The sequence below is a fragment of the Mugil cephalus genome, chromosome 11 (genome assembly GCF_022458985.1).
Source record: "Mugil cephalus isolate CIBA_MC_2020 chromosome 11, CIBA_Mcephalus_1.1, whole genome shotgun sequence".
Lineage (NCBI taxonomy): Eukaryota > Metazoa > Chordata > Actinopteri > Mugiliformes > Mugilidae > Mugil > Mugil cephalus.
In genome coordinates this window covers 11,741,567-11,755,894 of record NC_061780.1, presented here as the reverse complement: position 1 = coordinate 11,755,894, position 14,328 = coordinate 11,741,567, and the positions used below count along the sequence as shown (strand labels likewise).

At 41.3% G+C, this 14,328-nt stretch overlaps 2 protein-coding genes across 2 annotated transcripts in view; both read left to right on the top strand.

Annotated features, from left to right (window-relative positions):
* nphs1 (NPHS1 adhesion molecule, nephrin) overlaps positions 1-1,450 on the top strand; it is a 62,034-nt gene extending 60,584 nt beyond the window's left edge. Inside the window, exons 29-31 of the mRNA XM_047597871.1 lie at positions 500-578; positions 779-945; positions 1,042-1,450. Coding sequence (XP_047453827.1) covers positions 500-578; positions 779-945; positions 1,042-1,134 — 339 coding nt within the window. The 3' untranslated portion in view covers positions 1,135-1,450. The remainder of the gene's footprint in view (positions 1-499; positions 579-778; positions 946-1,041) is intronic.
* Positions 1,451-7,221: 5,771 nt separating this feature from the next.
* fxyd5 (FXYD domain containing ion transport regulator 5) lies at positions 7,222-13,884 on the top strand. Its single transcript, XM_047597963.1, has 10 exons — positions 7,222-7,406; positions 8,761-8,800; positions 10,224-10,301; positions 11,752-11,889; positions 11,963-12,013; positions 12,514-12,603; positions 13,020-13,049; positions 13,124-13,198; positions 13,284-13,345; positions 13,732-13,884. The coding sequence occupies exons 1-9, from the start codon at positions 7,359-7,361 to the stop codon at positions 13,331-13,333; spliced, it is 600 nt and encodes a 199-aa protein (XP_047453919.1). The 5' UTR covers positions 7,222-7,358; the 3' UTR covers positions 13,334-13,345; positions 13,732-13,884.
* Positions 13,885-14,328: the final 444 nt, after the last annotated feature.

Here is a 14,328-nt window from a genome sequence, read left to right as displayed (position 1 = left end):
GCTCCTGTGTCGCTGAATGAGTGAAGTGCTGACTGTTAGATAACGTCTTCTGCCTCCATTCATCCCTGGGCTTAAATATGTTGGATTCATGTTAATGTGTGGGGGAAAATTTAAAAGAAGAAAAGATAAGAAAATGTCTTATCAACCAAAGATTTTTTCGACCCCCCCCAGTATCTCGGGTTGCGGACCCCTGTTAAAGAACTATGTGTTACAGAGATCTTACATCAGCAGTTTCCATAAAACTGTCTAAATCGTTTGTTTTTTTATTTTCCACCAGAAATCTTGGAGATAAAATTAATATCTAAAGTAGATGAATAGAAACAACGCCATTGTATCGCCTGGTGTTGCATAATGTGAAATAAAATTGGCTCAAGCACCTCTCTAAGAATCCACTGAGAACCCTCTGCACTAGAGGAAAACATTTGGAATTGCCATTTAAAGGAAGTTTGTCAAGGTTGAAGTTGATGTGATGCTATCGCATCTGTTTCACCACTTCCAGGGACATCCTCCTTATTATTATCCCACTGGTGACTACATGCCGCCTCTCAGTCCACACCCTGAGGAAACACGCAGGCTTGGTAAGACGCAAATAGTAAACAAAGAAACAGTAAACACCTCACAGCCAACACACGACATGGTTGGAGCCAGTAAGGCTCTATATCTGTGCTAGTTTAAACTTGCAGCAAATGGTTTTGCCATTAGCAATTATTCAAGTACATTAAATTTGAAAGATGATCCATATTTATGTTTTAATCATGTGTTCCGTGTGCTCTTCAAGATGTCATCCGTCTCCCTGCGGACTCTCAGAGTCATTTGTATGAAGATGTAAGAGATGAGCGCCTGTACCAGGACATACGGGCTCCTTCTTTCCCTCCTCTGTCAGCTTCATTTGATCACAGATTGTATCAACAAAGGAATGACTGGAAACCGCCAACCTACCATCAGGTCTGTAAATTGAACCGTGACTCGTTATTTTATCCATTATTTACATCAGGTAATATCACAATTCACTGGTGACCGGGGATACAATCTGTCTCTCAGCAGGGTACCGGGAGAGCAGGGTGGCCCGTGGATGTCCAGCAGCCACAGAGAGATTCTGATCTTCCCTTTGAACTAAGAGGAGAATTAGTCTAGAATGAGAGGAGAAGGTCAAACAAACGTGGCAGGGCGTATTACTCAGCAGTAGTTATTAAGTACGGCGCTGTATAGCACATATTCAGCACAGTGTTATTAGTTTTATTCTTTTTTTTTTCTAATGGCGTCTCACAAGGCACCCTGAGTGACAGAGCCAATAGAAATACTTGTTGTCAAATGCTACACAACACAGCGTTTCACCTCTCCACTGCTTTGAATTTTCACCGCTCGCACTGAACAATGTCTTATCTGTATATGCCGTTTCCTTTAATACAGGTTGATGTCTTATATTTTAAAATGAATTGCTTTCAGCCTCTGCAGTCTCATTTTGTCCTCCTCATTCTCTCTTGGTTCTGCTTCACCTTTACCCTCTGTCTTTATCGCCAAGTCGTGACGACTCCCCGCAGCTCCCTGTGCTTTGGCCTGCAGGTAGATGTGAATCAGTCAGCCGGAGACAAAAATGGACTGACGTTGATGCGATTAGCACGAAAGGCAGCGGCAGCGTAGGCTCACTGTGTGCTCACCACCCAAACAGACATCATCCTCTTCACCCATTCAACGTTAACACGTGTCCAGATGAAAACCTGATGACAGTAGCGTGCCACCCCCTCCCCAACCTGCGACAAAAAAAAAAAAAAAAAGGGTTTCAGATCTCCCGGTTAGTCAATCCTTACAATAGGATCATACTGAGTGGTATTTAGCACAGTTATGTCTTCAGGAGGTAAAGCCATATCCAGGGCCAGGCTCTAATCCTGTTTTCTCTCGGATTGAAGTTCAGCTCACAACATCAGTGACAGAGGGAAACCATGCAAGGAATTTGTCTCACTGAGAGTGGGCAGTCAGAGAGAGGTAGAGAAGAGAGGGTTAGGCTAAGCTGCAGCTGTGGCTACTGCTTCAGAAAATCTTCTGCAGTTCGGGAAAAAGCCGTTCGCTGACTTTAACTCTGCAGCCTTGAAAATGATTGGACTGTAAAGAAGTATTTCTGAACTGAACTGTCTCTACGCAAGACACAATTAAACAAAACCTAACATTATTTCAGTTTCATATTTGAGTAGATGAATTATTTTTTTCTTTATCATAATTACTTAGAAGAGATGAACAGAAGTATAATTATCGCCCAGTCAAGTTGCTGTTTCCATGTATATAGAGTTGTTGAAGAATTCATAGGAAATTAGTTGCCGTGAGGATGTCTTTTGACCTTCTGGATTAAAATAATAATCACCGGTTCATAATTTTATTTTTTATTTTATTGTATTATTACGAGTTTCTTTTGCAAATTGTCCTATTGTCTTGTGTTAAACCTGTTTCCATATGGTGAAACAGGTACTCAAACTTAGCAGAAAACTTTAACAGAAAGTTTTACTGAAAGTCGTCTGTTGTAAATGACGGCAGTATAATTACACCACTCCATTCTGACATCTTACAGCAGAACAATAAAAACAGAGGCAATATGTCTAGACTACATCAGCTGCTGTATGGACTCTAAAAAATGAAAACGCTAGTTACAAATTATGCCATTACACTTTCCAAACAATACACTTAGACTATGGTCTCAGTTCTTTGGGTGTCTGCTCAACCAGGTGAACTAATTGTACGTCCCACTCTATCCTACTCTATCCTATACATTTATTGAATTAGGCCCATATATGTGTTTCATCAGGTCAGAACAATGTTCTGTTGCCTTTCACAGAGCCATAGTACAACTAAAAAAGTAAAATCCATATAAGTTTTATTAACATGTTGCTGACTCACTTAGCTTTATTTGATCAGGCAAGTCATTCCGCAGCTTCTTAACTAAATAAATCTTTGCAATATACTGTGTCCTGTAGATCATAGGTCTTCAGCAGGGGGTCCACTGAAGTACTGCATGGGGGTCGCAAAATCTTTGGTTGATTAGACATTTTTATATATTTTTGTTTTTAGTTTTCCTCCACAAATTAAAATTTCTTTAAAAACACATGTGAATCCAACATATTTTAGTAAATGGAGAAAGACGTTATCTTTCAGTCAGCACTTCACTCATTCTACGATACGGGAGCTGTCTCAACAGCGCACCCATTCACACAGAGCTCCACATGAGCCAGACCTGTCACCCGAAGCCTCCTGTAGACAGTAGGCCCCGCCCCTATTACTGCTGAGCCAATCACGAGGCCACATATTACACACTGACTGTCTGGTTCCCCTCAATTGGCTGAGAGCCTATTCGGTACCCAGGTGATTTCCCAGATGCAAACTGCTATATTAGCATAAGAGAAGCTAACAGTGAAGCTTGCTCCCATCAGCCAACTACTGAGGCCAAAATGGCTGGTGATAACCTGTCCCTCCTACATTTAGCCATGTTTAAAGTTAACCTTTAGATGCATGACCTACCAATACCTACACTCTTCCATGAGTGGTGTCAAAAACGACTTATGCTGTAAACTTAGGAAATTTCTTTCATTTTGGTTAAAGATGATTTTTTTAATGTGTTTTAGTCAACAAATCTCATTCTTCTCATTCTAGACTAATTATTTCATATCTGACATGTTCATTTATACCTTTTTACTCACATTTTATCAGCTTTCAGAAAGGTAAAACCATGTTAATAGCAATTCATTGATTTTATATAGCACACTTCTAAATACCCAGAGCCTACTGAGGTCGTGGTGGCGAACTACCACAGTAGTCACAGCTGCCCTGGGGCAGACTGAACGGAAATGTGGCTGCTAGTCTGTACCTACACCACCCCCACCACCACCACCATCAGCAGACATCACTCACTTTTAAACATATACCAGTGGGTTAAGTGTCTTGCCCAAGGACACAATGGACGACTACACAACTTTGTAGTTAGCTAGTGTTAGCTAACTGCATAGCAGTAATTTGATGATGATAACCCTACACTACCACACAAAATTCTCAGAGTGGAGTTGAGGGTGGTGAGACTGCCGGCATTAGATGTGTAGATCAACAGTAAATGCATACCTGATAGTCACAGCTGATAAATTTAAAAGGTTCCCTGGATTAACTGTTGAAATTTCATAGAAACTGGGGTACAAAAAATACAAATATACAATAGATACAAAAAAACAATTAGATACAAATACAAAAGTGGTCCATGTCAAATATAGCTTATTTGAGGAGTACATGGAAGATTGAATGATAAAAATTAGAAATTACAAGGATGTTGCAAAAAAAAACAACAACAACCGCTGGGGTCATTTTTGACCCCACTTATGCAACTAGGGGTTAAAACTTGAATCCGTCAATTAGTTTCTTTATGTGTTTTCGTTGCAAGCTGTGGTTCCGCATGTTTGAAATAAATAAAATCAGTATTTGAACCTGTGCATTATTTGTATAGCTTAATATTGAAATGAATGGTTTTACATCATTAAATGGTAATAATAATGTATTATTATAAACAGCGCTAGGCTGAATTTAACATAGAGCACATAATAGTATTTACCTCTCCATCAGTTTGGAGAACCTTGGCCTGAAAAACATTGACGACTCCTGCTGCAGATAAATTGCTTCAAAGCTACAGATTGGCACCATCACTGGAACTCTAGACCTCTACGAGAGGTGACTTTCTTATATTATAACAAGACATTAGTGCTCTGTGTATTTTTACTACTGCAAAGAGTAGTAGTCACATATGCAGATCAGTTCCGCGTGTTCCTCATCCAGCTTCCTCTTTTGCCGTAAGTTTGATTTACACACAAGCATATCGCCCTGCGAGGACATCAAACACACACAAACGCACACACACACACACACACACAGATATCAACAAAAGAAAACAGAGTGTAATTAGAATTTAGTGTCCTTCAATAGAAATGCTCCCTTTTTCTTTTTTCATTAAGGTGATGTTTCAGTGCATCGTTCTTATGGAAATATTTACATACAGGTGTCGAGCTGATATTTAAATCCGTGCGCACAATTTACTGTCCACACATTTGTCAAACCTACAAAAAATAAATAAATAAATAAATCTGTCTTCTCAGCGTGGTCTGACTGCCTGGAGATAAATCTAAATGTTTCGCTCAGCTGTGTTCTTAGGCTTGCCCTCCTCTATTATGAGCTGTCAAGGTATGTTTGTCTCATTACTGAACAATTGTTTAAGTCCCTGTCTCGCTGACTGCTGTTTTCATACCAAAGCCTGTTCATAATGCATCATTTCAGCTCGGGCAGGACGGTAATCTGCTAACTGAAGGCTTGACAGCTCAATACTGCTTGTCAACTTCCATTTCTTCCCGACTTGCCTCATGAACATTTTGATATGTTGTTTTCAGAAGAATCTCAAGGGAGCACAAACACGCAGGCTGCATGAGTGCACAATTAAGTCAAAAGAAAAACAAATAAGAGACTTTAATTACCTCGTCACCAAGAGTGTTGCCACATTCTTCCCATCCCTCTCCCGAATTTTGTTGAAAAACTCCATATAAGATTGAATAATATTACTTGTTTCACTTCGGCAGGTTGCGTTTCCAGCGGGGCGCTAACTCAAATTTAACTCACATTTCTGTCATTATGCGGATATTTCAGTATGAACTAAACAGAAATCAAATCAAATGTAACCGCAGGTTTTACAAATTAGGACAAGATTTTTTACTGGCGGTTATTACGTCTCACTTTGCGGCTGTGCTCTCCTGTTGTTAGTAATGAGGACGTAATTTGCCCCTGAATGGGGGCTGAGTTTTCACAGAAGTATGAAAGATAACTAGGGAGTAAAGCAACAAAGCTTTTTTTCATGATTATAAGAGAAGAACTGAAGGCGTACTGGCCGTGGCGTATGCTGCCCGGCGTGCCAGGCCACTTGAAAGGGTGAGAGTAAAAGTAAAGCTATAATACAAAGGAAAAAGGAGATGCATAGACCGATGTGCGAGAGAGAGCCATGTCGAGCTGATGATTTTAAAAAACACCACATTCCTTCAGTCTCAGTCTCCAGTAATGACTTTGTGTGTTTTATTATATTATCCGCATTCAGACGAACATTAACCGTTAGTAAAATAAAAAGTTCCCTTTCTCTTTAGGTCCTGTTGTTTGCTGTATTTCTTGCTTGTAACTAAGCACATGCAAAGTCACACACCCCTCTAGGATGAAAAGGAAAAGAATATTGATCATCATTATCATTAACCATTAACTCAGAGTCTGTTATAAGATACTGTACAATACACCCCACCCCCCACCCCTCCCCCTTTTCTTTGCATTCATTGGAATGAAAGTGTGGAGGGAATTGTGTCTAGCTGTATAGCCAACCAGGAAGTCGAACCAGGAAGTGTGACAATGCAAATAGCATTGAGGATATTTACTGTTGGAGTCAGTAGTTATAACAACTATTGAAATGCAACAGGAGAAAAGCTGATCCGAAAGCTGCGCCGTAGACAAAGCCCGTCCTCTGCTAGTGCGCATGAATTACGGCCTTTGTCTGCGTTAACAGTCTAGGTTTGTGCTTCTCAGCTGGGTAAGGCTGTAGGGTCATAATCACAGGGCCCTGCTCCTACGGCCTTGAAAAAAAAAGAGAGAACTGATTAAAGAAATTTGCAGCAGCAATCGCTTACAGCTTTAATACATCATGATAAATGTGGAGGAAGTCATTTTCTGCGCTAATGTAATAATAGTGGAGTTGGTGCGTGTTGTGAGCTTTGGCATTTTAATTAGGCTTTGTATAAACTGTTTTCATAAAAACTAACAAATCAGATAAATGTTTAATTGCACACAGAAAAATTAGACCTATAGTGTGTAACGCATGCAGTACTACGGACACGTGCATTTGATAACATGAAGGAGGGAGACAATAAAAGAAAAGAAAGAAACAATATACTTAAAATTTCCCCCAGTTTCTCCTGCATTTCCGAGTAAATTCGCTCATGCCACTTCTTGTTTGTGAACAACATGGATACACATGACAAACTGTGGACAGAAATGTTTGTGCTGTATAAACATGGGAGAGGCGGTTATCTGAGATGGATAAGACGGGAAGGAAAAAAGAGAGAGAGACGGATGAACTACAGACAGAAGTGAGAGTGAAAAAGTCAAAGAGCAAACTGGAGGAGGCCATGTCATGAGACAACAGTGGGTGTGTGAGAGAGCGAGTGAGCGAGCGAGTGAAAGAGTGAAACAGGCGTCAGACAGTTGGATGAGGAAGTGGCGGCAGTGAGCGAGCACATGGGTGTGGTTGTGTGCTTGGCTGGCAGCTTCTCCATCAGCCTTTCAGAACTCGCAGCACGGAGCGTTGGAAGATAATGAGGCCGTGGAAACATCTCTGGACACCTCACAGGATGGACACCAAGGTAAGCGCGAGAGCCTCGGTGAAAGACTGAATATCCGGGGGGCTGTTGGGCTCTGTTGGGTGAAGCAAGCCGAAGAGAGATTGATGGAGGATGACAGACAAATGGATGAACAGACAGACGGAGAGCGAGTGAGAGCGCTGGATGTGACAAACAAGCGGGCGGGGGGTCAGGCCAGGGGAAGGGGAAGACGCCTGCACAGCCCAGGGGAAACAGGCCTCATCTTGACATATGCTCTGGAGTGAAATGAAGATTGGCGTGACCTGCTAATCTGAGCTGTCACAGCTCATGACGAGCACGGACGCTCACCTGTCACGCTGTTCCCAGCCCGGAGGATGAGCTGCCACCAGGATAGGTCAAAGATCGAGATTCGCTTTCTGCTTGGGGTGAATTCAAACCACGCACAGGCTTCCATCTGTCACCCTACCTGCTTCGGCTGCACCCGCTCGTAGCTTTTCGTGGTCCTCCACGTTGCTATAAAATCATACAGTGTCCCCACAATTCATATTCCTTACTTTTGTAATTATATAGTGTTGTTTGGTATTTGGCAATATGTTGAGGGGGAGGAAGAAGTAAGTTTCTCCACTGATTCGTAGACTGCTGCTCACTGGTGCAGGATTTCCATTATGTTAAAAAGAAGTAGTTTCAGCACATCCTCCAATGCAATTTTTTTATTTATTTTTTTTTTTAAATTGGTGTCAGCTTGCAAAATATAATATAGTTAAATATACAGTGCCATAAACTTCAGGACAGACACGTGTGGGAGGTTTGCATGCAAAATATCTGGCCTTGATCACTACCACTTACTTTTTGACAAATAAACAAAAAGTCTCCTTGACTTTCAAAGAAGGAATCTGTTCTCTGTCATGCCGTGCGAGGCGCGTGGGTGATGTTGCGCGCACGCAACAGGAGGAAGGAGAGGAGGCCATGTGGCGCTAACCTCGATGAGCACATCTTCCTGTCTGATAGATTTGTACAAAATGTTCCAGGGTGAATCTTTGCCTCAGTTGTCGAGGCAGATCCTCCCATTTAATGTACATTATTTACTCAAGCCCCGGCCAAACAATTATAAGATCATAACCGTGACTTTAAAAAACCCCGCAATGAATCAACGCTGTTTTTAAGCGCGCCTGAGACGTTTTGTCTGAATGTATCAGCTCCAATCCTGTGTAACGAATGCATTCATAACGCGATTATATATGCTGCCTGACAGGTTCTGGATTACATAACAGATTTTAGAGATTATTTCAATTTTATTATACCAAACTGTGTTAAAAATACAGGACACAGCTTAAGAGATACAATAACAGAATCCTCGTCTCGCATCCCATACTTATAATGCGTTTTCTTCTTTCAGATTTACTGGGCTTCCTTGACTCTGTTCTTCATGTTAAGTGGTGAGTGTGAAAAGCATATGTTGATTGAACTGGCTGTATGTGAAGACACTTGATATAGAAAGAGGTCAAAGTAAGAAACTGAGTTACTGTGTTCACCACAATAACAGGAAACTCACATGCTAATTTGCAAATGCTAATACAGTTAAAAATAAATAAATAAATAAATTCCACTGATGAATAAATAATGAGTTCATCGTGTACCTGTTACTGTTATTGTGTGTTGTGTACTGAGGCGGGTTTTGCAGTATGAGTGAAACCCCCTTCAGGAAACTGACTCAAAGCCGTCACACAGAAGTAACCGCCGAGTATCATGCAACATCAGAAAACATTAAGCGGCACGCTACCTCTGTTGCGCTAGCAACGGTGTATTTGTTGCCAAATGTGTCATTTGTAAGAAGCAGAAGAAGAATGTGTTGTTTCTGCTTTCAGATGTTGTGTTCGGTTTCTCCGAGATGCAACTTCTGTGGATTAGAAACTTAAACAGGTGTAACAATTTAGTACAACACCAGCACGAGGTGCTAAATTTTTACTTCCCTGTAATTAACCTACTGGGTAAATGGTTGTGTGAATGTACTTGACCCAACTCACGAGAGCCACAGAATTCAATTCATTTTTTTATTTTTTTTAATATAACATCAATAACAACTCTGGCTCCCACTGTCCAGAGACATGATTGTGAGGTTCGTTGGTGATTCTAAATTGATAGTTGGTGTGATAGTTGGTGTGACTGGATGCCCCCCCCCCCCCCCCCCCCCCCCCATCAATAACAAGAGTATGCAGTGTTATTACAGGCTCCTGTTAAATGAATAAACTGATTATGATCTGTAAGCTGTTTACGTTCAAACGTGCACATTTAAAATAAAGTTGTGTTCAACACGGGAACAATATATGCTCGCTCAAAACGTATGAACCAACGACTTTACAGTGTAAACAAAAAGGCTTTTACGTGCACATAATGTATTTGACAGGGTCGGCTGTAAATCGTTACACACGCGCGCTCAAGCGCCTGCATATGGGTTCATCAAATGGTTAGAATCACAGCAAGAAAGTAGAGGTCTTGTAGAGTTTTAGGACTAATTGGAAGGTGCTGAGTGGGTAAACACACAACAGCCCTTCTGTCCTGTTTATTCTCGCGCAACAGTCCAGCTCTGTTGTAGTTGGAGGCTGCCTCACAGAACCACTCACAGGACTATTACAGTGACATACTCAGTGCATCTGCAGGCCTCTCTCCCCTGCATGGCCAGACACATTCTGAAGTCTGCCCGCTGCCAGGAATACATCACAGCATTGTTTGAGAAAATCACTGGCATAAACAACACCAGGCTTTGTTCTTCCTATAAAGTGGACTGTATCGAGGCCTCGCTGTGGGGTTTCATCTGACTTCTGTTTTTGGTGATTAGAATGGGTCTTTTTCCTCCCACAGTGTCAAGGGCTCAGACTCCCACACCAGCACATCAAAAGGAGGGCACCAAGATGTTATCCACTACAGCAACTCTCACTGGTACAGCACCTCTTTCTTTCTTTCTTTCTTTCTACCTACAGTGGTGTGAATTCTTATCGTTTTTCGCATCTTTGTCGCACCTAAATGTTCCACATTTTTCACATTTCAAATATATTTTAATATAAGTCAAAGATAATACAAGGAAACACAAAAAATGCAGTTTTTAAATTAAGGTTTGTATTATTAAGGGAAAACAAAATCCAACAATCTACATGACCCTGGGTGAAAAAAGTGTTTGCATCCCTGTTGAAACACGCTTAAATAGGACCTGCATGAAAAAGTGAAGTAGACCAAAAGATCCTCAAAAGCTTGACATCATGAGGAGATCCAGAGAAGTTCAAGAACAAATGAGAAAGAAAGCACTTGAGATTTATTAGTCTGGAAAAGGTTATAAGGCCATTTCTAAAGATTTTGTAACCGTAACCATAGTGAGAGCCATTATCCACAAATGGAGAAACCATGGAACAGTGGTGAACCTTCCGACCAAAAATATCCCAAGAGCGCAGCGACGACTTATCCAAGAGGTCACAAAAGACCCCAACACTACATCCAAAGAACTGCAGTCCTTAGTTAAGGTCAGTGTTCACCAAAAGAAAGAGACTGAGTAAAAATGGCCTACATGGCAGAGTTCCAAGATGAAAACCACTGGTGAGCAAAAAGAACATAAAGGTTCATCTCAGTTTAGCCGGAAAACATCGCCAGGACTTTTGGGAAAATACTCTGAGGACTGACAAGAGAAAAATCGAACTTTTTGGAAGGTGTGTGTCCCATTACATCTTCTGTAAAAGTAATACCACATTTCAGAAAAAGAACATCATCCCAGCAGTAAATCTGGTGGTGGTAGAGTGATGGTCTGGGGCCGTTTTGCTGCTTCAGGACCTGGAGGACTTGCTGTGATAAACGGAACCATGACTTCTGCTGCCTACCAAAAAATCCTGAAGGAGAATGTCTGGCCATCTATTGTTGACCTCAAGCTGAAGTAAACTTGGGCTCTGCAGCAGGACAATGATCTAAAACACACCAGCAAGTCCACCTCTGAATGGAAGAAGAAAATCTAAATGAGGACTTTGTAGTGGCCTCGTCAAAGTCGTGACCTGAATCCTATTGAGATGCTGTGGCATGACCTTAAAAAGATGGTTCATACTGGAAAATGTGGCTGAAGTACAACAATTCTGCAAAGTTATCGCAAACATTTGATTGCAGTTGTTGCTGCTAAGGGTCCAACCAGTTATTTAGGGTAGGGGGCATCACTTTTTTAATGGGGCCATGGAGGTTTGGATTTAAACAAATATATATATATATATAAAAACCTTTGTTTAAAATTGTGTGTCTGCTTTTGTTATCTCTGACAAATATTTACATTTGTTTTGATCTGACACATTAAGTGTGAAATAAAAAGATGAAAGGGTGCCAATAGTTTTTCACACCACATACGTTCTGTGTGCTGCAGAAGGAAGCGTGAAAACCAGAGTCACCAGAGATGCTGGCTCCACCCCGGATACCTCCCCTGCTGAACAGACCGCAACCCAGCAATCTGACACAAAAAGCTCTGTCAACACCACAGCACCAGCAGCTGCCACAATAAAAGGTAATCTCGTGTCCTTATAAGATACAGGTGTACAAAAACTTGATCTAATTTTCATCTCTGTCCTTCACTCTAGCTCCCAGAGATGTGACATCAGAACCACAAACAAAGCCACCACCGTCACGAGGTAACAATCCTCTCTCAGACTACACACTTAAACATCCAGTTGGTGGAGCCATTGAGTTTGGCTCCAGTCAACTTGGAGGTCTACTCACGCCAACTGAAAAGGCCTTCATGACACTTTCCCATCGCAGTCAGCATAGCAACTTATTATGGGGTAATTAAAAAAAAATGTTAAACTCTCCCACCCACTTTGAGACATATGGAGGAGCCTTTCTGCTGCACTTCAGAGCACTGGAGAGAAAAGAGGGAAGCAGAGTGATAGAGACGGAGAGAGTGCAGATATGCTTTAGGAAGTGTCAGCCTAAATTTCCACTGAGAGCCGTGCCACTGAAATATTCAGAAATTCAGTTAAAAATAGAGTTAAACATCGAATTATGAACTTTTGTATTATAAATATTAGACTATATAAATATTGAATGCAAAGGGGAAAGGGGGTAGAAAACTGAAAAAGACAACAACAAAAAAATAAGTAATGTTTTCACTTTTATTTTTCACCATCCACAGTGACATCGTCCCCAACTCCAGTTAAAACAATCACCAAAGCCCCCAAAGCCTCCAAAGCCCCCAAAGGGACCCGTCGAATTGAAGAATGGGGTGAGTTTTCCTTTTTTTCCCCCCCTACTCATTATTACCTTAAATGCCACAGGCATTGCGTTTTTATTGTTATCTCGCGGCAGGCTGACAGTATCACAATTCCCTGTCTTGCAAACAAAACCCATGGCACAGAGTTAGAATAGAACGCCGCACTTCCCTCTCTTGCCAACTGACTAATACTTGATTGTACCTCATGCAAGAAGAGATAAGATATTTGTGTCCTCGCGCTGCGTTGGCTTAACATAGATAGGGTTTTTGATACACCATCGGCTGCATGTCAGCCCAGCCTGTAGATCTGTCGTGCCATCTCTGACAGCTGTTCCCCAGTGATCTTTCCTCTGTTTTGTTCCCGTCGCTGCTTCCTCTGTTTGGTAGTCAAACTTAAGTCAATGCTTTTTTCCCTTTACTTTATATAGATCGGAAATGGGACGAACCATTTAATTACGGTAAGAAGCTGCTCTTGGCTATAAATATTATTACTTGTTGTCCGTGTTTGATCGTTTTGTGCTCATATGTCCAGATTATGAGTCCCTGCGATACGCCGGACTAACTATTGCTGGAGTCCTCTTTATCGTGGGCATAATGATCATCAGTTGTGAGTATCTGAAAAGCTCAAAGGCCTCTCACGTTTTGTCTCTCCAGCCACCACTTCACATTTGTTTCCTTATCTCTGACCATAGGTGGCAAGTGTAGTCGGTTGGCCAGGCGTCGTATGAGGTCGTCAAAGTGAACACGTACAGCGGTAACCTTTACTTCCTTTTTATCACGTGGCTAATGTTCAACTTATATATCGGTGATTAAAAGAAATCAAACAAATACAGCTGCAGCCTGTGCATGGAGAGTAGTAAAGTTTATGCCGCGCTGCTGGGCAGCTGCAGTGGAATGATTTTTTACTAGTAATTTATATCCGGCTGCTGGATAACGTATGGCGAGCAATCAGTCACTCCAGACATATAATGGGATGACAGAATGCTGACTGAAACCTTTGTGATGATAAATAAAGCTAAATGATTATGATTAAGCTATTTGTTGGCCAAGATGGTAGCAGACCAAATGCGCGCCACGTTGTTCTTGTATTTATGTTCGATAGATATATTGCTAAGAAAGTGCTTGTGCTCTTTTTTGCAGGTCAAATTGAGAGAAAGAAACCATCAAGAGAAAAAACACTCAACCAACACCTGGCAGCATGTTTGTGCTTGTGGACGGAGACTATATGCTGCTTAGTAACCATGCCATAGAAAAACACTGAATAATAAACAAAGGGGAGACAAAGTGAATCTATCATCTGTTTATCATGTTTTATTTCTTTAGTTGGTAGAACTGAAGTAAAATGAGATTGTTTAACTTGGCAAATAATGAAGAGGGTGATTCATGCTTTAATCACACCTTTACTCATTAGGCAGGTCTGCTGACCTTTGCTACCAGTAGAAAAGCCACGGGCGTCACACAGCTTGGATTATTATTAAAGGGTTATGAGGTATTACTCCATAGCACGTCCTACTGGACAATCTCACATGCTCTTCACTGTTCAGTGAGGATGTAAAAAGAGAGCCAGTTCACTCCTGTTCCTTCCTGCACACTCTTTACCCTGTTAATATCAATAAAATCTGATGTTTAGTAAGAGCGTCTAAGCCTCTTAGTGGCGCTTGTAAGCGAGTAAAGCCCTAGATTAAAGAGAATCCACTGGCACTTTATCTTTGCATCCATATGGAATCAGGACAACAC